Here is a 23,912-nt window from a genome sequence, read left to right on the forward strand (position 1 = left end):
TTTTAGTGACAAATATTTTAATTTAAGGATTGTAGTTATTTTTTCAGTATGGTTCTTATTAATTCTTACCTTTTTTTTTCGAAGACACTAAATTGATCAGAAAATTACTTCCCAATATAAAGCTATTTGAAAATTAAAAAACATAACATTTTTGTATAGATGGCTGCCAAAATTGTATGGAGACTTGTATTGGCAAACAAATAACTCAAAAGGCCGTGTAAACAATGTTTAAAAAAGTAAAAAAAATATAGGAAATTTTCTATGCTTTTCCAATATATATTTTTCAGAAATTGGCAAACATGACTAAGTAAAAACTTTTTTGCCAATTTTGGAATCTCTTAAAATATTTCTGTGTCCCTCAAAACATACAAAAAAAAGTGTTTTTTTTTTTATTTTGGAAATCAATTTTAAGTAACATAACAATATTTGAAAGCCATTTTTTTCGGTGTTCTCCTAATCCATACTTAGAACTTTGCCGAAGACACCAAATCGATCATTAAAATTCATTCAAAAGATTGAGCTATTACAATTTGCACATACCAATTTTGTATGGACAACTGCCAAATTTGTATGGAAAATTATAAGGACAAACTGATGATGCAAAATTTCTTCTAATGGTTTCAGCCAGATTAAAAATTGCAAAAAATTTGGATGCCCGAAATCTTATAGAATTGCTCAGTATACTATGTAGTTTCATAAAACAATAAAATAATCAAAGACAAGGTTTTTCTAAAAAAAATAAGATTTATTTTTCTATTTTTGATCGCCGAATATTTTTACATTCCTTACGTTTCGGTCCACTTTTCTACTTTCGGCCATCATCAGAATCTTAAAACCTTTCTTCCAGATGCTACTCGTCCTGCTGGGTTGTCTGCTCTGCTGTACCAATCTAAACAAAGAAAGAAAAAAATAAAAAATCTCCTTTCCAAAACTTTTAAAAGATTCAAATCTGGGTTTAAAATGGATTGTTGACGATTTTTTTTTAGTTCGAAGCCCAATGCGGGGTTTGGGTTGTAGAAGGTTGAGTTGTATGACCACTACTCTAATAAAAGATATTAGAAATGTTCAAAGTGATTAAATTGCTATGAAAGCAAAACCCAACCCAACATATTATAAGTAAACGCTCCAATTTCTGCAAGGTATGAACCATAAACACGATCCAATCGACAGAATTGATTTTAGAGAATTTTCTGTCAATAAATATAATTATAATTTCAAATACAAATCATATGGCATTATCTTAAGCAACCATGCACACCCACGTTTCTCTATGGAGGTAGCAAAATAAAGGTGTGCACATTATTGCTTATGATGATTCCATAGCATTTATACACAAATTCACAATTTTATTTATTGGCAGAGAATTCACTAGAATTCATTTCTGTCATTTTTAACGTGTTTTTGAAATCAACATCAAAAATGTCGAGATGTATAATAGGTTGATTTTTTTGTTAGATAAGAATTCTCAACTGTTGAACACTCAAGGGTTATCATGACACTCCGAATGTTGCGCTGATAGTGGCACTGTGTGCGAGTGTGTCCGCCGCAGCGAAGATTGTTTCATGTTGCCGCTGGGGGTGGTGATGTGGGTGGGACGGTCCTAACTCAGTCCATTCGGTGCGGCTTTTTATGCTTGCACGGATGGGTGAACTTTTGTGTGTGTGTGTGTGTTTGCCTCTGACTCGTTTTTGTTGCGGAAGAGCAAGTTGTTACATAAAAATCGTCAAAATGTGGTATGAAAACGGGGTGGGGTTGGGGAGAGTGCTGGAGGTTGCCTGAGGCTCATTTTGGAGGGAGGTTCCCGTTCTGTGGACCAAAGTTTGTTTTTAATCAGGGATTACTCGTGATATTCTGCAGTTCGTTGAACTGTAAGGGAGCGAAAAAATTAGCTTGGTTTTTGTTTGACTCTTTTTTATGGCGAACTAATTGTGGTCATGAAAATTTTGCAGGAATATTGCTCATACTGTAAGTTTAATATTTAGCGACACATAAAACAACATTTTTTTAACACTACCATAAGTTAAAGATATCTGTAGAAAGTTCTGTTAAATCTTCGTCAAGGTAAATTTCCTCTATTTTGCGCACCCAAATTGCTACATCATCTACTGTTCCTCACCTTTCATCGAACATAAAAAAGGGTGGTTGAAGGCTGGCCAAAAATTGCACTTTCCTCATCGTTTGATCGACCACCGGGAACCGATTACCGGGCAGTAAATAAAGTTCAACCTTATCTGCGTGGCACAATTTTCCGGCCGTTTTACGCCAAGGTTTGGCACACCATCCTGGCCAAACACAGGTTGTTACCGTAACTTTCTCCTTTCAAGAGTCGACCGGCAGAAGCCCAAGGCCGTCATGTCTATCTAGTTTATCTTGGAGCTAAAAAAGCTTTTCTGGCTAAAACCGCATCATCATCATCATCAGCATGGTTTGGCCTCTCGTCATATCGCACACGGATAGGGTCGACCTGTTCCAAAAAGAACCAGAGGTCATAGTTTCCTGGCACCCGATGTTCCACCTAACATATTCAAATTACATTTGTAGATTTTCAATTTAGATAAGGTTGTACCTTGCCACCGCCTCTCACTTCCAACACAATTATAAAATATTGGCCAAAAAACACACCACCCTGCACCATATCGCAAGAAGAGCGGGGTAGTAGTCTAAACTAGATTCAACAACCAGTTTCCCACACAAAAATTCCCCTTCCGAACCAGCCAGGAACGGCCGGGAACGAGAACGGTGCCGAAAAGCTGACTTATGGCATCTGCTGCCGTTAGACTGCTGGTTGGTGGTAGTAGACCAAACCCGGAACGATCCCACTTTTGACGCCATGCTTCATTTTTTCGGGCTTGTCGATTTTGGCAACCGACTTGGAAAAAAAATATAGTTAGTGTACGAAAAAGTCAGGAAGTTAGGCCTTATGGCCCCGTGGCCAGGTGGCACAGCAGATGGCTTCCATTCCGGAGCACCGTGACTACCCACAGTGTTGTGCTATCTTTGTGGGGAAGTTGAGTTGAGTTGAGTTGAGTTGAGTTGAGTTGAGTTGAGTTGAGTTGAGTTGAGTTGAGTTGAGTTGAGTTGAGTTGAGTTGAGTTGAGTTGAGTTGAGTTGAGTTGAGTTGAGTTGAGTTGAGTTATAAACGATTCTAATTTTCTAAAAACCAAGTAGCCACCCTGTCCTAGCTCAGTAGAGTCAGTGTCCTACCCCCAGGGAAGATGATGGTAAAGCACACTAAATGTGCTTTAATGTCTATTATATTTTGTCACGCAATGTTAACCGACCGACCTACACACACACAAACCGGCGGCCATTGGCTTTCGTGGTGAGTTCTTTTCAAACAGAGAGCAAAAAAAGAGCTTTTCCACCCAGAGGGGGGAAAGGCGAATTGAAGACCCAGCAGAAAGAAATATGGTGAGGAAAAAAACAATAGAAGAACACAACATAAGCTTAGTATATCCTTAATCATTATGTCCCGAGTCCCCCCCGCGACTGAGTCGCGGGCGAAGAAGTGAGAGTGAACGAGCGAGGAAGAGTGATGGCAAGCCATAGACAGAAGCAGGTCAGTTGCGCGGGACGGAGCCACCCCGTGTGGAGCAACGGCGCTTCCGGTTCTGACAGCTTTACGAAGACAAGGAAGGGGTGGTGGATGTGGGGGCCGGAAGTATGTTGCACCGGGTGTACGTGATAGGTCGGGCCCGGTTGGTCTACCAGGCCAGGTCAGGTCGGAGAGTGATGTTCCACCACACGTTACTCACGTTCGGCATATTTCAGATGGACGAGGGGAAAAAAGTGGGTGTTAAAAAAATTTAACCCCCCCAGCCCTCGCTTGACGGTGTCGGTTGATGGAAAACTAGCGATAGCATGAGGGGGAACAGATTGGGCTGAACTAGTTTTTAAAGCCATGGTGTCACGCTTTAAGGAAAAATTTAAGTGAACTTTAATTTGAGTCATATAATAAATCTTTTATTTTTAATTTTTGAATAAATCTTGTGAGTGTACCCAATGTAAAAAATGTCACATTGCCCTTTGTTTCTTTAGAAATTATGAAAATTATTTATCACAAAACCTTTTTTGACCTGATACCTAAAGACGTGAGTGCACTCCAGTTCAGTCGTCTGTAACAAAACTGAGTCATTTTGTTAACACCTTTTCAACTAATTATTGAAATTCGGAACAATGTCAAAATAATAAACAAACAGAAAAAAAGATCATGGTAATATTACATCTGGGAAGGGGCACATCTTTGATGTCAGAAAAAAAGGTGTAATTTTACCTCTGGAAATGGGTAATTTTACCACTTTTCTGGTGTAATGTCACTTTTTCAGTCTAAATTGAGGTAAAATTACATCATAAAAGATGTAATATTCAACATTCCAAAATTACAGCTTCCAAATTTACATTATTTTTTTTCTGTGCAAATACAATAAAATAATGAAGGATATGCTTTGTAATCAATGTCTAATCTTTGGCTTTTTTCAACAATTGAGCAACTCTCTACGAAATCGGCCGATTCCAACCATTTTTATATTTGTATTTTTTGATTTGGCTCAAACCTTATGGGGGCCTTCCCAATGACTAAAGAAGCTGAGCAGTTCTCTCAGATTTCGGTCATTCCATTTTTTTTTTTTTTGTATTTTTTATTCCGACTGAAACTTTTTTGGTGCCTTTGGTATGCCCAAAGAAGCCATTTTGCATCATTAGATTCTCCATATAATTTTCCATACAAATTTGGCAGCTGTCCATACAAAAATGATTTATGAAAATTCAAAATTTGTATCTTTTGAAGGAATTTTTTGATCGTTTTGGTGTCTTCAGCAAAGTTGTAAGTATGAATATGGACGACACTGGAAAAAAATGATACACGGTAAAAAAAAATTGTGATTTTTTATTTAACTTATTGTCACTAAAACTTGATTTGCCAAAAAACACTATTTTTATTTTTTTTTATTTTTTGATATGTTTTAGAGGACATCAATTGCCAACTTTTCAGAAATTTCCAGGTTGTGCAAACAATTTTTTTTTTAATTTTTAACTTTTTTTTAATTTTTAATCATTTTTTTCAAAAATTTAAATATTGCTCGTAAAAATTTTTCAACTTCATTTTTCGATGTAAAATAAAATTTGCAATCAAAAAGTACTGATGTGAAATTTTGATAAAGTGCACCGTTTTCAAGATAAATCCATTTTTAGGTGACTTTTTTGAAAAAAAAATCGCAGTTTTTCATTTTTTAAAACTAGTTCACATGTTTGCCCACTTTTAAAAAATATATTTTTGGAAAGCTGAGAAAATTCTCTATATTTTGCTTTTTTGAACTTTGTTGATACGACCTTTAGTTGCTGAGATATTGCCATGCCAGTGATTAAAAACAGAAAAATTGATGTTTTCTAAGTCTCACCCTAACAGCCCAGTTTTTTTAAATGTCGATATCTCAGCAACTAATAGTCCGATTTACAATGTTAAAATATGAAACATTCGTGAAATTTTCCGATCTCTTCGAAAAAAATATTTTAAAATTTTTTAAACCAAGACAAACATTTCAAAAGGGCGTAATATTGAATTTTTGGCCCTTTTAAAATGTTAGTCTTGATTTAAAATTTTTGAAAGTATTTTTTTCGAAAAGATCGGAAAATTTCACGAATGTTTCATATTTTAACATTAAAAATCGGACTATAAGTTGCTGAGATATCGACATTAGAAAATGGTGGGTTGTTTGGGTGAGACTTGGAAAACATCAATTTTCCTGTTTTTAAACACTTGCATGGCAATATCTCAGCAACTAAGGGTCGTATCAACAAAGTTCAAAAAAGCAAAATATAGAGAATTTTCTCAGCTTTCCAAAAATATTTTTTTCAAAAGTGAGCAAACATGTGCACTAATTTAAAAAAATTAAAAACTGCAATTATTTTCAAAAAAGTCACCTAAAATGGATTTAACTTTATCAAAATTTCACTGAAGTACTTTTTGATTGCAAATTTGATTTTACATCGAAAAATGAAATTGAAAAACTTTTACGGGCATTATTTCGATTTTTTTTTAAAATCAGTATTGATTAAAAAATTCATAACTCGGTCAAAGATTTTTTGCCCAACCTCGAAATTTCTGAAAAGTTGGCAATTGATGTCCTCTAAAACATATCAAAAAATAAAAAAAATAGTGTTTTTTTGCAAATCAAGTTTTAGTGATAAAAAATTAAATAAAAAATCACCCAAAAATAATTTTACTGTGTACAATTTTTTTCAGTGTAGTCCATATCCATACTTACAACTTTGCCGAAGACACCAAATCGATCAAAAAATTCCTCCAAAAGATACAGATTTTTGAATTTTCATACATCATTTTTGTATGGACAGCTGCCAAATTTGTATGGAAAATTATATGGAGAATCTAATGATGCAAAATGGCTTTTTTGGGCATACCAAAGGCACCAAAAAAGTTTCAGTCGGATTAAAAAATACAAAAAATTAAATTCCAAAAAAAGACCGATTTCGTGGAGAATTGCTCAGCTATTTTGTGTCATTGGTTCACCCATACAAGTCTCCATACAATTTTGGCTGCTGTCCATACAAAAATGGTATGTAAATATTCAAACAGTTGTAACTTTTGAATGAATTTTCTGATCAATTGTAGGTATTGTTGAGGTCTATTGAGAAAAAAAATAGGTACACGGAAAAAAATTGCAGAATTTTTAATCAACTTTTTTTTTCACTAAAACTCTATTTCCCAAAATACATATTTTTTGATTTTCGAGATTTTTTTATATGTTTCAGGAGAAAAACCAGCATCTTTTGAGCCATAGAGAATCATGGTCAAAAAATCTGCCGCCGAGTTATGAATTTTTGAAAAAAATAGTGATTTCTTGAAAAAATCGAAAATTATTTTTTAATGCAAAATTGAATTTGCAATTGAAAACTACTTTATAGATTTTTTGATAAGGGGCTCCGTTTTCAAGATATAGCCACCACAAGTTTGATTTTAGCGAAATATTTTCAGTTTTTCGATTTTTGAAAATAGTGACCATGAGTGACCATTTCTAAAAAGGTTTTTTTCTGAAAAGTTCAGAAAATTGGCTATAAAATTGTCTGAGAGACATTGAAGATTGGACCTCGGGTTGCTGAGACAGAACCGCTTTAAGAAAAAGAAACAGGAAAATTTATGTTTTCTAAGTCTCGCCAAAACAACCCACCATTTTCTAATGTCGATATCTCAGCAACTAATGGTCCGATTTTCAATGTTAAAACATGAAACATTCGATCTTCGAATCTTTATTCTGGCAGACACTTGAAAAATCTGGCATTCCCAGATTTATCTGGCAACCTGGCAACCCTGCTTAGCAGCTCTTTTGCTTCGGATTGTTCAATTTGCTGTACGAGCAATTCCAGCTCAAATCGGGATTTTTTCTGGTAATTTTGTGCCCGACCCTCTCCGACTTCAATGAATTTTTTTACACATATTATCCTAGGCCTATACAATCCACTTTTGTGTTTATACAGCCAGTTGTACTCGAAAATGACATTTGAGAAGAACGTAAGTAATTTAAATATTTTTTTGTAATTTAAAAATAACTCTATCTCGAAGCCGTTGCATCGTATCAAAAAGTGGGCAAAGACAAACTTGTGGGAAATTGGACGGGTTTTCTGATGAAAATACACTGAAATAAATATACACGCCACTTCTATGAGATTTTCCAATTTTCAAGCTTAAAATTATATTTTAAGGTGATGTCACGATTTTTTTCGTGCAAAATTTTTGAGAAAATAGCCTAAGATGTTACGAAAAGACTCACGAAAAATGCAAGATGGTATGTCTCTCCTTAATAAAATACAAAAATCATTTACTAAAACTGCTTTTTTGAAAAGTGGTCTAAACTTCAAAATTTTCTAAAACCGATATTGAGAATCGATTTCCCAGACAATTTTAGATAAAAGTCTTCATATTGACCATTGTCCTATGTCCAATCCTTGTGAAGATACAGCGGTTTTAAAAATAATAATGTTGAAAAAATAGGTTTATTGGTAGTTTTGGCAATTTCTTTATGACAGACTTGATTTTTCAGTCTCGTAAATATTTTTACCGGAAAGCTCGTCCAATTTGTCATAAGTTTGTCTTTGACAAAATTTCAATTGGATGTATGGGCTTACAGATATAAGCTTAGTTACATAGCTCATAACTGAAAATAGAATATTTTTTTCAGTGTGGAGAAACTTGGATAGTTAAAAAGCTTACGTAAATATTAAAACGAGTCAAATCAAAAAGCTGTCCAAGACAAACTTATGGCAAATTGGACGAGCTTTCCGGTAACAATATTTACGAAACTGAAAAATCAAGTATGTCATAAAGAAATTGCCAAAACCACCAATAAACCTAGCTTTCCTGGTTCAGGTTATTCACAAAATGTATGTACATTACCTTGAGTAATTAGCGTAATTCAACCAAAATATCAAGAAAACTGTGATTGCGCTTTACAACTGTAATAAATATCACTCGCCTAAATAATTTACCTTAATTAAGTTTTACCACTCCACAAAACGTTTTACTACTCGTTAATCATCATCTAGCGAGCGCGCAGAGTGCCACTCCAAAACAACAATCCTTTATTATCCTCAAGCCTAACTTCCGTTTCCTCTTTCCTTTTTTCGCTCTTTCCAGAATATGGCCGCCAGTGCAGCGACATCGGCTGTCTGTCCAGTCAGGTGTGCGTGATGGCGTACGACTCGTGCTCCCTGAGCCAGCGCGAAGGCAACGACTGTGGCCGCTACCCGACGTGCAAGAAGAACACCGAAGCCGGACTTGCCGCAGGTCCCAGTGGTAATCATTTGCACACACACACACACACACTGACACACAGAAACACAAAGTCACACACACTTACACGCGATGCAGATTTCTTGTTCCGTTTGCGTTTCCTTTGGGTTGTTTTATTTTCTTCCCGGCTTTGTCTTGTTCCTGAGGAGGGGAAAAGTGTTGTACTTCCTGTGTGTTTATTATGTAAATGTGGTCCAGCCACTCGGGCACATTCATTATTTTTACGAGGGCCAGGAAGTCATCATTTTGTAGATGTATCTACAGCAACAGCAACAACAACAACAACAGTGGTCACAAAGATACACACTCACACACACAGTCACAAATCACAATGGAACAAAAATAACCGCCACCAGCACCATAACCACGATTGTTTCCATTTTGCATTATGTATCTAGTGTAGAGTAATAGGACTGTCTGCATGCAACGTTTATGAGTTATGGAAATTTCCAGGCAATGTTACGAAACTGTTTTCATTTCAATTGTTTGTTTACAGTTTTTTTAAGTTTTCTTATCGTAAAATTTGAGGCCTAGTTGCAGGATTTTGAAATTTATTAATTCTTGTTTCTTGAATTAATGGAGAATTTATTTTATTGTTCAAACTTCAACAACGCAGATTTTGTGTAAGAAATAATGTGTAAAATTTTTTGAATGGAATCTTTTGATGTGTAATTTAATTACTCCAATAACTTAACCATAAATTTTTATAAGCTTCCAAATTATTTTTTTTTATATAATCCTTGCAATTAAATACATTATTTTCAATCAAAACACGTTGGACTATCTTTGATTGAAATATCTATGTTTGAAATATTTAAATTTATGACATTAAGGGGTTACATACAAGTAAATCGGCAAAAATGTCAGAGGTTGGTGTGAGCACACATTTTAACTTTTTTCTAAATTTGTTTTCAGGGTATTGAAATATACATTTTCATTTGTTAACAAAATAAATTTGAATACATTTGGTTGAATCATTGCTGAGATATAGCTATTTGAAGTTAGCAGTTTAAAAAAAACGGGTGCCACGATATCTCAACACTGCGTAGACCAAATCGGCTCAAAATTTTGGTGAAGACTCGTTGAACCAGTCCCGTGTGCATGACAAAGGCCAATTTAAAAAATATATATTTTTTAAAAAGAAAAAATATTGTTTATATTTTTCATGTAAAAATTTTTGATTTTTGTATTTTTTTTTAAAAAAGCAAAATTCAAAAATCGGAATTCGTCATGCACATGAGTTATGTCTTGAGAGTCTTCACCTCAAATTTCAGCCAATTTGGTCCATAACATCTCGAGATATCGTGGCACCCGTAAATAAACTTGGTGTTTCGAGCAAAACGCTCAGAAAGTTTGACAGTCCACTTTGCGCATGGCAAAATTTTGAGTTTAAATTGCCTCTAACTCAGTTTATTAATGAAATATCTTCATGAAACTTTAAGGAGTGATTGAAAATCATCTTTTAGGTGAATTCAATATTTTTTGATAATCCGAAATTTTGTAATTTCTTACATGTATGTAACCCCTTAAACAGTAACAAAAAGTTTCATTTTTAAAAGGCTGAAATTATATATTAGTATATTACCACCTTTTACAATATAACTCAACTAAAATTTTAATTTAAAAAAAACAGTTACACATAAAATGATGTAATTTTACATTTTTTACAAATTAAATGTTGTAATTTTACATCATTTTTTATCACACGCAATTTGTTCCCATTTCCAGATGTAAAATAACCATGTTTTTTAACGGTTTTTAAGTTCAATGATTTTTTAAAGTCAGTTAATTTTTTACCCCCACAAAAAAACATTTTTTTCTGTTCATCTCTATTTTTATCAAACTCTTTTACAAATACAAAATAGTATGTAGTTGCTTCTTATTTCAAAAAATCGATAATATGAATTTGTTTTTTTATTGTATGGTAAATTTACAAATAACCTTTCAAAAACTATTGAAAAAGAGACAAAATTACATTGAAAACATGCGAAAAAACTATTTTTCAAAGAATCAAAGTTAAAAATCCTGAAAATGACACCGAATAATCCGTGTTTTGCCTTGGCAAGCTTAAGTTGGTAAAAAAATATAAAAAATGATCTGAGATTTTTTTACTTGTAAAGCACAACACTTTAAATATGTAAACATTGAAACTGTCCATAATGGTATAGTATCCCACATTTGCTTTCAACCTTTTTCTTTAATTGAGTTATTTCTTGTGGGACAGTAATGCTTTTACTTTCATAATGACTCACACAAGAATTCTAAAAACATTATCAAAATCAACTTAAATAAGGTTTAATGAACGTAGTAGGTAAGTGGTGTCTAGTTACAACACATGAATAGCAATGTTGAATTAGATTTGATTTGAACATTTTTCTTGAAACATTTTTTTTTCATTTTGGAGTGACACTGTTTTTTCAAAAGTTACCCAAATACATTTTAAAAGGAGTTACATAAAACTGTGCTTTCATTATTCCTTAGATTTTTTGTCAAAGTTTTCTTAATTAGAAGTTCTTAAGAACATTTTCTTCTTCAAGTAATTTGAAATTTATGAATAACATGTTGTTTTTCTTGGTTTAAAAAGATAACATTCAATTCAATTAAATTTAATAAAAGAGGATTTAGTTTTTAAAATAACCTTAAAATACCACCTTTAATGGTTGAATGTATTCTGATACTGTTTTTACCAATTGCTGGTTTTTATTTTTTTTACTTTTCACATTCTTATCAACACAGTAATTCTCATATCAAATCAGTTTGTTTAAGTAACAATTTTCCCTTTTTGATATCAACAATTTCAAAAAAAAAAATACTTCAAGGGATGAGAAAATATGGCTACGATATTTCAAACCAAAAATAACTTTATTAATAATGCAAATGCACTCAAAATTTCTTGTCGAGAATATTGAAAAAACATTGGAAATCTAAACATAATAAGTCTGATTCAATTATGGACAGTAATCAAAATATTTCTGAAATTTGAAGATTCGTGTCGAATGGAACCAAAATTGTTTGAAATTTGTTAAGTGACAGCTGAAAAAGATCCTTGATTATATCTTTGAATTAATTGATCGAAATGCTTGGCTTTTTTCGGACTTGGCCTTTGAAAAACAAGTTTTAGATTCATTCATTATTTGTTCATAATTTTATTGTTTTTTTTTCTTATTTCATGTTCAAAAATAGATAGTTATTTTGACAGTCCTAGGATCATTTAAACACGGCAACATATTTTAAATTATAGCGTATAATACATGTTTTCAAATCCATTCGCTAGTTTCCCCGGAATGACTGTCGGTATACTGTCTGCACGCAAGATCTCGTTTACTGTTGCCCTCATTTTACCTGTCTAGCTCTCTAAATTAACCGTCTGGGTCTGGCCCTTTCCCCTTTCCCAAACTGTCCCGTTTCGTTCCCTCCTCCCGAAAATAATTGCAGGTGTCCTCAGTCTGAACCCTGCCCCGGAGAACACCAAGTCCAAGGATACCGTCTATCCGAACATCCCGATCGATCCGAACTACATCTTCGGCAACGTCCAAACGACCAAGTCGCCGTTCTTTAGCCACCAGCCGTACCCGCCGCCACAGCCGGGCCTCGGAAGCCTCCCGTCGGTCTTCCAGCCAATGTACCCGCCACTGAATCAGCCACCAGCTGGCGCCCAGGTCCCGATTGCCTTCGGGGCGTCCCCCCAGAATCCCTACTACCCGCCGAGGCCGCAAAATCCGGCGACCTCGACCGAACCGAGCCTCTGGAACCAGTTCCTCTACAACAAACAGCCGGACAAGCGACCCCGAAACGGGGCGGCCCTCCCAAGTCTACGATCCTCCTCCCTTGCGACGGTCCTGCTGGCCTCCGCCGCGGTACTCCTCACTAACATCCAGAGGCACCGTGGCCAAAGTGTCCTGGCGGGCTGGTTATAAAACGCCCAAACGCCACTCCCCTTTAAACAAACGGTTAATTTCACATTTTTCATAACCATTTTATGTTCTAAACTCACCACCCCTCCCGATTAATGTTGGCAATGTTGGTCCACTAAACGCAACCACACACTAACACTAACACAAGTCCCCCCTTTTCCCCCGAAATGTTCCCAAAATGAACAGCTTGCAGAGCAATAAAAACATCAGAAAATGTATATTTTTATGTGCGAAACTGTAAAAACACACAGCAAAATAATAAAAAAGAGGGGGCTAATTAGCGCGCGCGAAATACGAACCGGAAAGACTAACCAGGAAATGATGATGAACTTGAAAACTCCAATTAGAGACTTAATTAAAAATAATAGTGAAAACGGGAGAGAATAGAATTTCAGAGGAGGGAAAAAATGGCGCACATTTTTTTTTCGGGTTGGGGAAACTAATCTCGACAGGGTTTGTACAGGCCACACCTGGGGCTCGAAAAAGGGGGGAGCTCAGTGGAAATTGGGGAGAACTGGACGAAGGGAAGTTTTTGTTTGGTCAGTTGATTGTTTTATAATTGCGGAATAAATTGAGTGCGGCAGTGTGGCAGGGGAGAGACAATAGTCAAAATGGCCGGTTGTGGTGAGACAATGATAACGGTGCAAAGTGGGCACAAGTTTGTCCATTAGAGTTTTTAGTGAGTATTTGAATTAATTGTGGGGAAAGCGTTGCGGGAAGGACACTGGAGCAATGACTGACAATTTTAATATACACTTTTTTTTAACCTTTTTAAAATAATATTTTTTTGATATCAAAATCACAAATTGAGTAATGAATCTAATTACTAATGATTTACACAAAGAAAACATAGGCAATAAAATTTAGTGGAACAAACCTGGGTGATGAATAGAGAGAATGCGTAACGTGATTTCCGAATGATCCCACTTTGTTTACATCTACAAAGTAGGAGACTGTTCAAGCACAAGCATGACTTTTTCCTTACTGGTAAATAAGCTGTTTTATAATCAGTAGTATGTGTATTATTTTGTCTATTTTTTTAATTTTTTTGCTGTAAAATTGTCGCGTTTCATTCGGTTAGAAGAAATTTTTCTTTTTTACGGGTAACGAAGAACTGCGGCATGAGTGTCATTCTGCGATGTCGCAGATAAATTCCTTGGCTGATTTTGGAATCCTGCAGCTCTTTCTGATCCAGCGAAAAAACATCACTAATTCTAGCGAAACTGATCCAACAAACAGAGAAGATTTTCACTAAACCAGGTTTTCAAACGGAATAAAACAATGAGGACAGCTTCTGGATGGAAACAACAGGATCGAATCGATAAACAACAACCACTTTGACAGTTCAAAATTGAGGCCGTTTTGTAAACCACTATTCAGAACCCAGGAACAAACCTTTCAAAAAAATTGCGTGAGGAATAAATTTTCAAATTAATCACAAAAAAAATCATGTACGAAATAGCTGTCTTGCATTACAGAAGTTTGCTGATTTGAGGAGAATAAACTCAGCTTTGGAGTGTAAAAATTATCCGTAACGTAGTTTTCGAATGATTCAGACAGGGCCAGATGTGAACAAAAACAAGGCAGAAACACACATTTGAATTGTTTTGAAACTTTTTGTAAATTCAACTTTCCTCTAGAAAGGTTTGAGGAATGCCAATCCACTTTGTCGAAAATACCAAAATTCTTTTTCGCAATTCTACATCTACATCTTCTACGACCCAATCTCTCAAAAATACCGGACTAACCGGTCAAAAGTTACAGCCAAAAAGATGCAATGTTGCAACTCGAATATCTCGAATAATGGTTTTTTTTTAAACTCCAAATATTATTGTTTGAATAATTCGAGATTTCAAGGGAAAATTGTATGGTACCCCTCAAATGAAATTCAAAAATTGTCTCACTTTTTACAATGTAGTTTTAGCCGCAGAATCAGAATTTGAACTCAGAATTCTGCCTTAGGTGTTAAAATATTGATTTTTTTTATCATAATTTGTGTTTTTATCGGTGTACATAATAAATTTACATGGAATCGAAAAATATAACCAAAAATCTTTATTTTGACAATTTGGTTAAATTCTGAGGCTAGTTTTAGATTCAGCGGCCACAATTACGTTTAAAGTATGTAACTTTGCTTAATAAAAAAAAAGTATGTTAAAGTATGTTTAATGAAAAATCATCCAAAAAAATTTTTTGCGGCATTTGTAGTGCTCTGTTTTAATTTTCAAATGCAACCTGGTGCAAACAAATTGGTATGCGCTTTTTCGAACTAACTTGACCAAAAATTCCAAAATCATTAATTCGAAAAAGAAAATGATTCCAAAAATGTTTAAAAAACTGATTTTGAGAGTTTACTCTTTTTCTATTTAAAAAATAGTCGTAGTTGCCTAATAATATGTTGGTCTCTTTAACAAGGTTGCTTGGAGTGGCATGTCCTACAACTTTCTAAAAGAGTTAACCATTTCTAAACATATTCCTGAAAAGTAAGATTTTTTGAAACACCCTAATTGTGAACCACCCTAATTTTTAACCAAAACAAGAGTGAAAATCGGAATCATCGGATATTCCCATTTTCAATGCTTTTAATGAATTAAAAAAATGTTTTTGGAAAAATTCGAAAAAAAACAATCGACTTGCTATCGTTAATCTGGTAAAAAGTTCAATTTATTTAATAACTTCAATGTTGGCTTAATATAATTTATAGATTTCAATTTAACAGCTGATAAAATTAACAGTTTTTGACAGATTTATGGAGATCCATGGTACTTTTGCTTGGAGGTGGTGAATGGTATTTGACCAAAAGTTTCTTATATATTTCAAATAAACTAATTTGTTGTCTATTTTATTATTACTATTTTGAAGTTAGTTGTTGCTCCAAAATGTTGATTTTGTGATATTTTTGAAAATTTCTAGCAAAACAATTCTAAAATTTAAATAAATTCAACATTATTTACACCGAATCGCTAAATCAACTGACAAACTCTAACCCTAAAGTTCTCCCTGAATTCCACTAGCTCGTTACCTCGCGCCCCTCTCCGATTACAGCATGGGAATGATAAACATTCAAAGTCTAAACAAATCTCCTAAACAAACACTCACCTGTAGTGCACTCACCAACCAAACAGCACACATCAGAACTCAATTTTCACCAGGCCCAAATTAGCACACTATCAGCACGGCAAAGCAAATACAACTTTTCATTAACAAAAAAAAGTAAACACCAACTCAACAGGCTAAATCAACATTCGCAACACTACCAGTTCACCTTTTTTGTTGTTGTTCGTCGAAAGAATAAAAAAAGAAGAAAAAATCATTCATAATTATTCCAATCAGTTGTACGGCCAAAAAAGGGTACGCGAGCTCAATACAATTGAGCATGACTAAAACACGGAAAATTGCACGACTAAGCGAACTTTAAACGTGTGAAAACTGCAATGTAAAACGTAATGAGAGAAGAAGACATCCCTTTGAAAAAGGAAAACCTAATTTAAAGACACACTGAAATCGGCACGGAAAACACGCAGAATGAACGAGAACACGAGAACAAGTGAAATTCTTCCATTTAACAAGTTCAAATATCGAACATATTCAACTATTAAATAAAAGTTGTAACGCCCCCCGGTCGATCCCACGAAAGGGCCACCGAAATCAACTTTTTAAGGTGCAACTTATTGGGGAATCAACGACCGAGGGGTGGGACACTGTCAAACAAAAAACTTAAAAGAATCGTAGTAGTTGTGTTAGAACGAAACAAACTAACCAAAAAAATGGATAAAACAGGAAAACAGCAACAAAAAAGAACAGAACTATATAAATTTAAACGCAACAGCCTTATACCTGATTAGAGAAATTTTAGTCCTTAAGCGTGACAGAGCCACACCACGAGGACGCAAAAATGGAGAGCAAATTTTACACCCACAAGAAAACAAACTACAGAACAAAACGAGAAAAACAACAGTAATAGCCCCTTTATTCTTCCCAGGATATACGATAGAGCAGAAAAAAAACAATACCTTAAAATTTAACACAAACACAGAAGCAACTATAGCACACAAACAAAACTTGAACTTGAATCAACTAAATGGAACGAATGAAATGTTGCGAATGGAAATAAACGAGAAAGCTTAGCGAAAGAAAGAAAAAGGTTGAAAAATTAGCCCCAAATTAAGGGTGGCCCTCCCGGACTAATCCTTCATTGGACCGCTCCCCTGACTGGTGGAAGGAGCAAAAAAAAGGTTTGATGGTGTGAAACGGTTAGCCACAGACAAATGGATGGTGTTAGCAAATTTTCAATTAGAATCGACAAACATGCATGCAACGAGCTTACGGAATAACATGCACTGAACAAAAAATGCACGATAAATTCAGGACATGTTTGCTTTGTTTTTCAAAATTTTATTAAATACAGTCCAGACTTGATCATCCGAAGTCCTCTGAAACATGTTACATTTAATAATTGCATCTTTTTTGTAAAATAAAAAAATTAAACCATTGGCAAATCGATCTCGTCTTCAAAATAACTGCACTATTTTTTTGTTTATTTTTTAATCATCAATATTAAAATCACTTTTCAAAAACTGTTTGTCTGTGGCTAACCATTGTAACGAAATGTGCTAGCTGCTTAGCAGCCCCTCCCCATTGGTGGAACGAAATAAACTCGAAATATATGCTAATCCAAGTCCGCGTCCAACGTGGCATTTCCAAGGGTCCCATGCCCAACCCGGAGCCGGTTGGGAGAGGTCCATTAGCGAAAGTAAAACACACAAACACAAAAAACAAGCAACGATCATGTAAATAAAGTTATTAGGTGACATTTTAATTAACACAGAGTAAACCACAGAGAAAGAGAGAGAGCGAGGCAGAAAAAACGAAAGATAGCAAGTGTGGCTAACGAAACCATTTTTTGTACTAATATTCCCTGCCTATCCCCCTTCCCCCTGATAACAAAAACAAAAACCTTCCCATTTTACGACGGTTTTTGTGGTTTGACAATTACGTTCGCCACAGCTTAGTGTGAACGGTTGTCAAGCTCATAGCCGGACTTGTACTTGTAAAATATGTATAAAATATTATTTTCTTTTTTTGGTGAAGGCATTATCAACCTATCAATCGTTATCGTTCAAAGAACGCAAACGGCAATCACTAGCTTTAGTTTTATCCGTCCCCTTATTTTGGTTTTAGAATTTGTTTTGTTATTAAACTATATTTTAGTGGAGTATCACTTTTCAAGTAACCAAGACTAAGCGCCTAATCTCGAAAATCTCGGTTTAGGTTTGACACTTTTTAGTTTGTACCCCGTTGGTTGGACAAAGTTAAAATAAAAAGTGACGAACTGTCACTTTTTAACAAGGCGCTCACGCACAACATCAAAACAAACGTTTGGTAGTGTGTGTGAGCGCCGTGTAAAACGGGTGTCAAACTAAAAATGGACCCAGGTGGTTTGACAGCAGTCAGCCAACTGCATCATTGAACAAATATTTTTCAAAAGAGTGAAGGGTTACTTGGATCGACTATTGTTTACAATTATTTTACACCCCCTTTTTGTTAACCCACCCTATGCTTCTTCTTGAGTTACTTAAACCGTATTTTTTGTTTTGTTTTCTTATTTCTTCACCGCACCCCTTTTCCACCCCATCCCTGGCCCTGGTTGCGCAATCATGTCCATTTCACCCCCCGCGCCAGACTCTAACACCGACCTGTACAGTAACACTCCGGACCGTCCCAAGCCGGGAGCGTCGGCGCCGTCGGACGATGATGTCCTCGCCAGTCTCGGTCTGAACCCCTCCCAACCCATCCCCAACAACCGTCCCTCTGGTAACAACAACGGTGGCCACAACCCGTACCAGAATCCTTACCCCACGCTCCCGCCCCGACAGCCCGCACAACCCGCCCAGCCCCAATATCCCGGAGGAGGAAGCAACTATTACGGCGGTGGTGGTGGTGGTACTGGTGGTTCCTCGCACTACGGAGGCAATCGCGGTCAATTTGACGGCGCTGGTGGAAATATTGTGGTGCCCAGCCCGAAACCTCCGACGCCAGCTGGCGGCGGTGGCGGTGGCTTCTTCAGCGGTATCTTCGGTGGAATTCAGAACGCCGTGTCGAACGCGGTCAAGCAGCAAGTTGGAACGTACATCAACCAGCGGCTCGGAATTGGTCCGGCGGCCGGTGGACAGGCCGGCGGTGCCGGAGGACTTGGTGGCCTGCTGGACGCGCGCAACTTTATCGACCAGAAAAAGTTCGGTGGACTGTTTGCGGAGAAACCGGCGGCGGGAAATTCGGGTAGCTCGGGATCGTCGTCGGGTACTTCCGGTGGAAATCCGTACCCGGTGACGGTGGACCAGCGACCGATTCAGAGCGTTGTTGGCCAGCAGCAGTACGCTAGCAGATCGTCTGAACAATCGTCCCAATATGGTCAACGGAAGCCCCAACAGCAGGGAACTCCGGCTCCGTACGGATGGAAGCTGGATTAGGTGAAGAAAAAAGAAGAAGAAATGAATGATATTAACACCACTAATGATACTCCACAAACTGGAATGATCCATCACACAAAGCAAATGATGCAAATTAAAATAAATATATTTCTTTTTTATTACTAACCCGTAGGTTTAGTTCAATCAATATCCTTCCCAAGATTTGTTATTTTTGGTATCTAATAAATTAACATTGACATACGTGATGTTTCTATTTCCAGGACTGGTTAGAGTGAACATCCCTATTATAAAATGGTCAAAAGTCCTCGTCGAAACATTTAAAAAATGATGCTACTTGAGCGGTAAGTAAAAATTACATCCATTTAATGTTGTATTCCATATAGGGTAGAGGACCCAGAAATCGCCCACTTTATAGTGGCAATCTAGGAAATTTGATGAGAATTTGATGACAATTTATGGTTTTTGGTTCTATTTGTTGTAGAACGTTGATAAACTTTTTGATTTTAAGTTTCCACAAGGTTTTTATCATTTACGTGTTCATTTTTCATAAAATTTTGCGTTTTTATAAAGTGCTCTGAAGAGCCTATTTTCGCCCCCCTAAATCCAATTTTCGCCCACCCTTGAAACCAGTTTTCGCCCACGACAAAAATCAAGAAATCAAATGAAATTATGACTCAAAGCTAAGCAAATATGGTCTCCTATTGATACACAACATGTTTCCGAAGCTAAATTTCATTGATGTGCACATATTTTGTCGTACACATTATAAATTGAGGTTCAAAAAATCCTAGGAGTTTTTTTTTCAGATATCCTGCTTATTTTGAGATTCTCTGTCTATTATAACTAAAACCAAAACATGTTCTCACTCTCTCTAAAAAAATATGACTGAATCAAAATTTGTGATAGAACTTATGTGTCCCTATTCACCCTAGATAAGGGCGCATAGTTACAATTAGCTCCATGTTGTTGTTGATTTTGTTAGAAGAGCTTTAACCCTATGGGTCATTCGTTCCCGAATTGACTCAATATAAAACATCGAGTACCTCTTAATAAAAATATTAAAGCACATGTGTAACTACTTCTCCATCCTCTGCTTAATTTGTTCTCCTATGTACCAGTAAACTTTTACAACATTTGAACCAAAACCCCTTATGAATGAAAGTAATTAAAATGATTATTTAACCTTTAAAAATAATCTAGAATGTTCCACATATATTTTCAAGCACAATTCGCTGCGATTAGATTCGTTTTTATGGTAAACGAAAACTGGTTCTAGATAAAATCTGAAAACACAATACTAGATTTCGCCCTGGGCGAAAATTGGATCTCATGTTTTTTCATGACCCCAGAAATCGCCCACTTTATTTTATTGAAATAACCTTTGGTAAACGTTTAAAACAGGTAAATCACTAGATTTTCATGAAATTCAGACATACAGTGAACTAATGAATTATTCATTTACATTATTTTCGGACAAAATGAGTTGTTTTCCCTCATTAACATTATTACCCGCTGTAGTCTAAATTGACAAAAATATGGCGGCTGCAGTAAGGCTTTTTTTGAAAAGCTTATAAAAACTTAATAAACAATAGAAATTCATTAGGAAAGTTTCAATTAGTACTAGAAATGAATGAATATATAAACCTGCATAATAAATTCAACAAAAAAAACGGTATGAGTTTGCAAAATACAGATTAAATCCAGTAGGTGGGCGAAAACTGGAGCAGGGCGAAAACTGGGTCCTCTACCCTACTGCCATTCTACGCACAATTGTCTCATGTTGGAAAATTTGCAACTGAAAAAACGCTTCTGAAATTTATTCTTTGTTTTTCACGCATTTGTCCATATTACCCCACTTTGTTTACAAGCTTTTTTGGACAAAACAATATGTAAAAAAGATAAAATGCTTCTTAAAATGATAATTTCATAAAGGATACTCGGTGGAAAAATTATGCGTAGCATGGCAGTTTACTGGAACCCTTTTTACCGTCCAGACTCGATTATCCGAAGCCTCGATTATCCGAAGGTTTGTATGAGACTTCGAATAACGAAAAAAATGTCGTGTTTTTTTTTTCTTGTTTTTACCATCAATTTCGAGTTCTGCAATCCCACGTTTTAGTCAAATTTTAATACTTCCGGAAGTTCTTAGTGGTCCAGAACAATATTATTGCAACGTATCCGTAGGTCATTCAAGCTACCGATGGTGCAAACCCTGATGTTGGTCCCCGTTGAACTAGGTAAAATCGGTTCACGTTATTTTGAATTCTCGCGTAAATTGGTTCGCGATTTTTCGAATTCTTAGCGTTTTTCTCAATGTTTTGCCCCCCAATCTATTTTTTATATGTTATTTGAAAATCAAAATTATTTACAGATTTAATATTAAAGTAACAGTCATTTCTTGATAACCTTTTCAAAACAACCAATGCGCCATGGGTTTCCTATGAACATAGGACCTTTTGAAAATGTGACCACATGATTAAAAAAATAACGGTACCTCAATAAATTTTATTTTATTCTTCAATTCAAAGCTTTTAACAAAATTATTCGTTGTGTGTTGCAAATTTTAACGTATTATATGATTTATAAAAACACTTCTGAAAATCACAAATTTAGAACGTTGAATTCTCAAGGGTTCAAACTGACGCTTCACGGCGAAATGGCTTATATCTTATATGTCATTGAACTTAAGGTAGAAGCTCTAAATTTGGTACAGTTCAGATAAGTTTTTTTTTTCATTGATAAATCACAGATCTTGATATTGTTTTGTGGTTTATAGCTTATTATAATATGTTTAAGTGGATATTTGGCCGGTTTCAATTAAATTAATATTTAATATGTTTACAACGATGCCACTTAAAACCAGCAGGATTCATATTAAAAGTTGGCTCAAATTTGGCTTGGGATTTGGCCAATATTATTACACATTTTTTATGTTTGGAAATTAATGTGGGCTTATTCGAAATAGGGTGATCCAAAAAATAGCGTTTTTTGACGACTTTTGCAAAAACAAATCTCTGGAATGGCTGAACCAATGTTAGCTCGCCGCATTGCAAAACAAAGGGTATAACTCGGACTAGTTTTCAAAACGTAAGAGCCAATCATAAACAAAACCATTTTGCCTTGGTATTTGAACTACTTACGAAAAACCAATTTCAAAAATGCTTAAGATTGTTCATCTACACCTCTTTCAAGTGTCCCAAACTAAGAACAAATGAAATTTCGTTACAATTTGGAGAAAAACAAACATTTGTGTCGGAGGTAACGGTGGCTCTTACGGCTTTTTGTTGGGTTTTTAATGAATAAACGCCATTTTTTAACCACCCTATGTTCAATAGGGCCACTCGAAATACCAAAAAATTACGGATCTAATTATTTTGACCAAAGAACTCCCATGAGCAATTCTCTACCAAAACCGGAAATGGATTTTATTTGTATGTTTTGATTTGGCTCAAACTTTGTGGGGGCCTTCCCTATTACCAAAGAAGCTATTTTGTGTCATTGGTTCACCCATACAAGTCTCCATACAATTTTGGCAGCTGTCCATACAAAAATGGTACGTAAATATTCGAATATCTGTAACTTTTGAATGAATTTTCGGATCAATTTGGTGTCTTCGGCTATGTTGTAGGTATTAAAACAAAAAAAACAAATTATTCGCTCTACAGCATTGCCTTGGCGTTCTCGATTGAGAGATTTCTACTCGAAACTAAGTGTTCGAAGGCTTGATTGTTGAGGCAATTGCAAACCTCTTTTTACACCTTAGCTTCCATCCACCCCGGGATTCGAACTGACGACCTTTGGATTGTTAGTCCAACTGCCTACCAGCGACTCCACCGAGACAGGACCCAGGGAGACGACTCCTGCACCTGGACTGAGCTAACGACCTAACCTTTTTAGGTTAGTCCGGGGCCAACATTTACTTCCCGTCCGACGGAAGGCGTGATCAGACAAATCTCGTCTCGAAAAATGCCACCGGGACCGTCTGGGATCAAACCCAGGCCGACTGGGTGAGAGGCAACCACGCTTACTCCTACACCACGGGTCCCGGCCAGGTAGGTATTGTTGAGGACTATTGAGAAAAAATAGGTACACGGAAAAAAAATTTGCCGATTTTTTTATTAAAATTTTTTTTACAAAAGCTCTATTTCCCAAAATACGTTTTTTTGATTTTCGAGATTTTTTGATTTGCTTTAGGGGACAAAAACCCGCAACTTTTGAGCCATAGAGAAACATGGTCAAAAAATCTGCCGCCGAGTTATGAATTTTTGAAAAAATATTTATTTTTTTGTAAAAATCGAAATTTTATGCAAAAACAAATTTGATTTCAGCAAAATATTTGCAGTTTTTCGATTTTTAAAAATAGTGACCATAGGTGACAATCTCTAAAGATTCTGAAAATTTGCTATAAAATTGTCTAAGAGACATTGAAGATTGGACCTCTGGTTGCTGAGATACAGCGGCTTAAACAAAAAGAAACACTAAAATTTAAGTTTTTTTAAGTCTCACCCAAACAGCCCACCATTTTCTAATGTCGATATCTCAGCTCCGATATTCAATGTTAAAACATGAAACATTCGTGAAATTTTCCGATCTAACATTTTAAATGGGCGTAATATTCAATGCTTGGCCCTTTTAAAATGTTAGTCTTGATTTAAAAATTCAAAATACTTTTTTCGAAGAGATCGGAAAATTTCACGAATGTTTTATGTTTTAACATTGAAAATTGGACCATTAGTTGCTGAGATATCGACATTAGAAAATGGT

The 23,912-nt window shown here is 35.6% G+C and overlaps 1 protein-coding gene across 2 annotated transcripts in view; it reads left to right on the forward strand.

The window, feature by feature from the left end:
• Positions 1 to 19,388, forward strand: part of LOC120418929 (translation initiation factor IF-2-like) — a 174,730-nt gene extending 155,342 nt beyond the window's left edge. The window contains exons 3-4 of one of the 2 annotated variants that reach the window (XM_039581464.2): positions 8,648 to 8,797; positions 18,400 to 19,388. In XM_039581464.2, coding sequence (XP_039437398.1) covers positions 8,648 to 8,797; positions 18,400 to 19,187 — 938 coding nt within the window. In that variant the 3' untranslated portion in view covers positions 19,188 to 19,388. Of the gene's footprint in view, positions 1 to 8,647; positions 8,807 to 18,399 lie in introns of both variants that reach the window. The other variant, XM_039581463.2, reaches the window with a different exon arrangement.
• Positions 19,389 to 23,912: the final 4,524 nt, after the last annotated feature.

Source organism: Culex pipiens, chromosome 3 (assembly GCF_016801865.2).
Source record: "Culex pipiens pallens isolate TS chromosome 3, TS_CPP_V2, whole genome shotgun sequence".
NCBI classification, from domain to species: domain Eukaryota; kingdom Metazoa; phylum Arthropoda; class Insecta; order Diptera; family Culicidae; genus Culex; species Culex pipiens.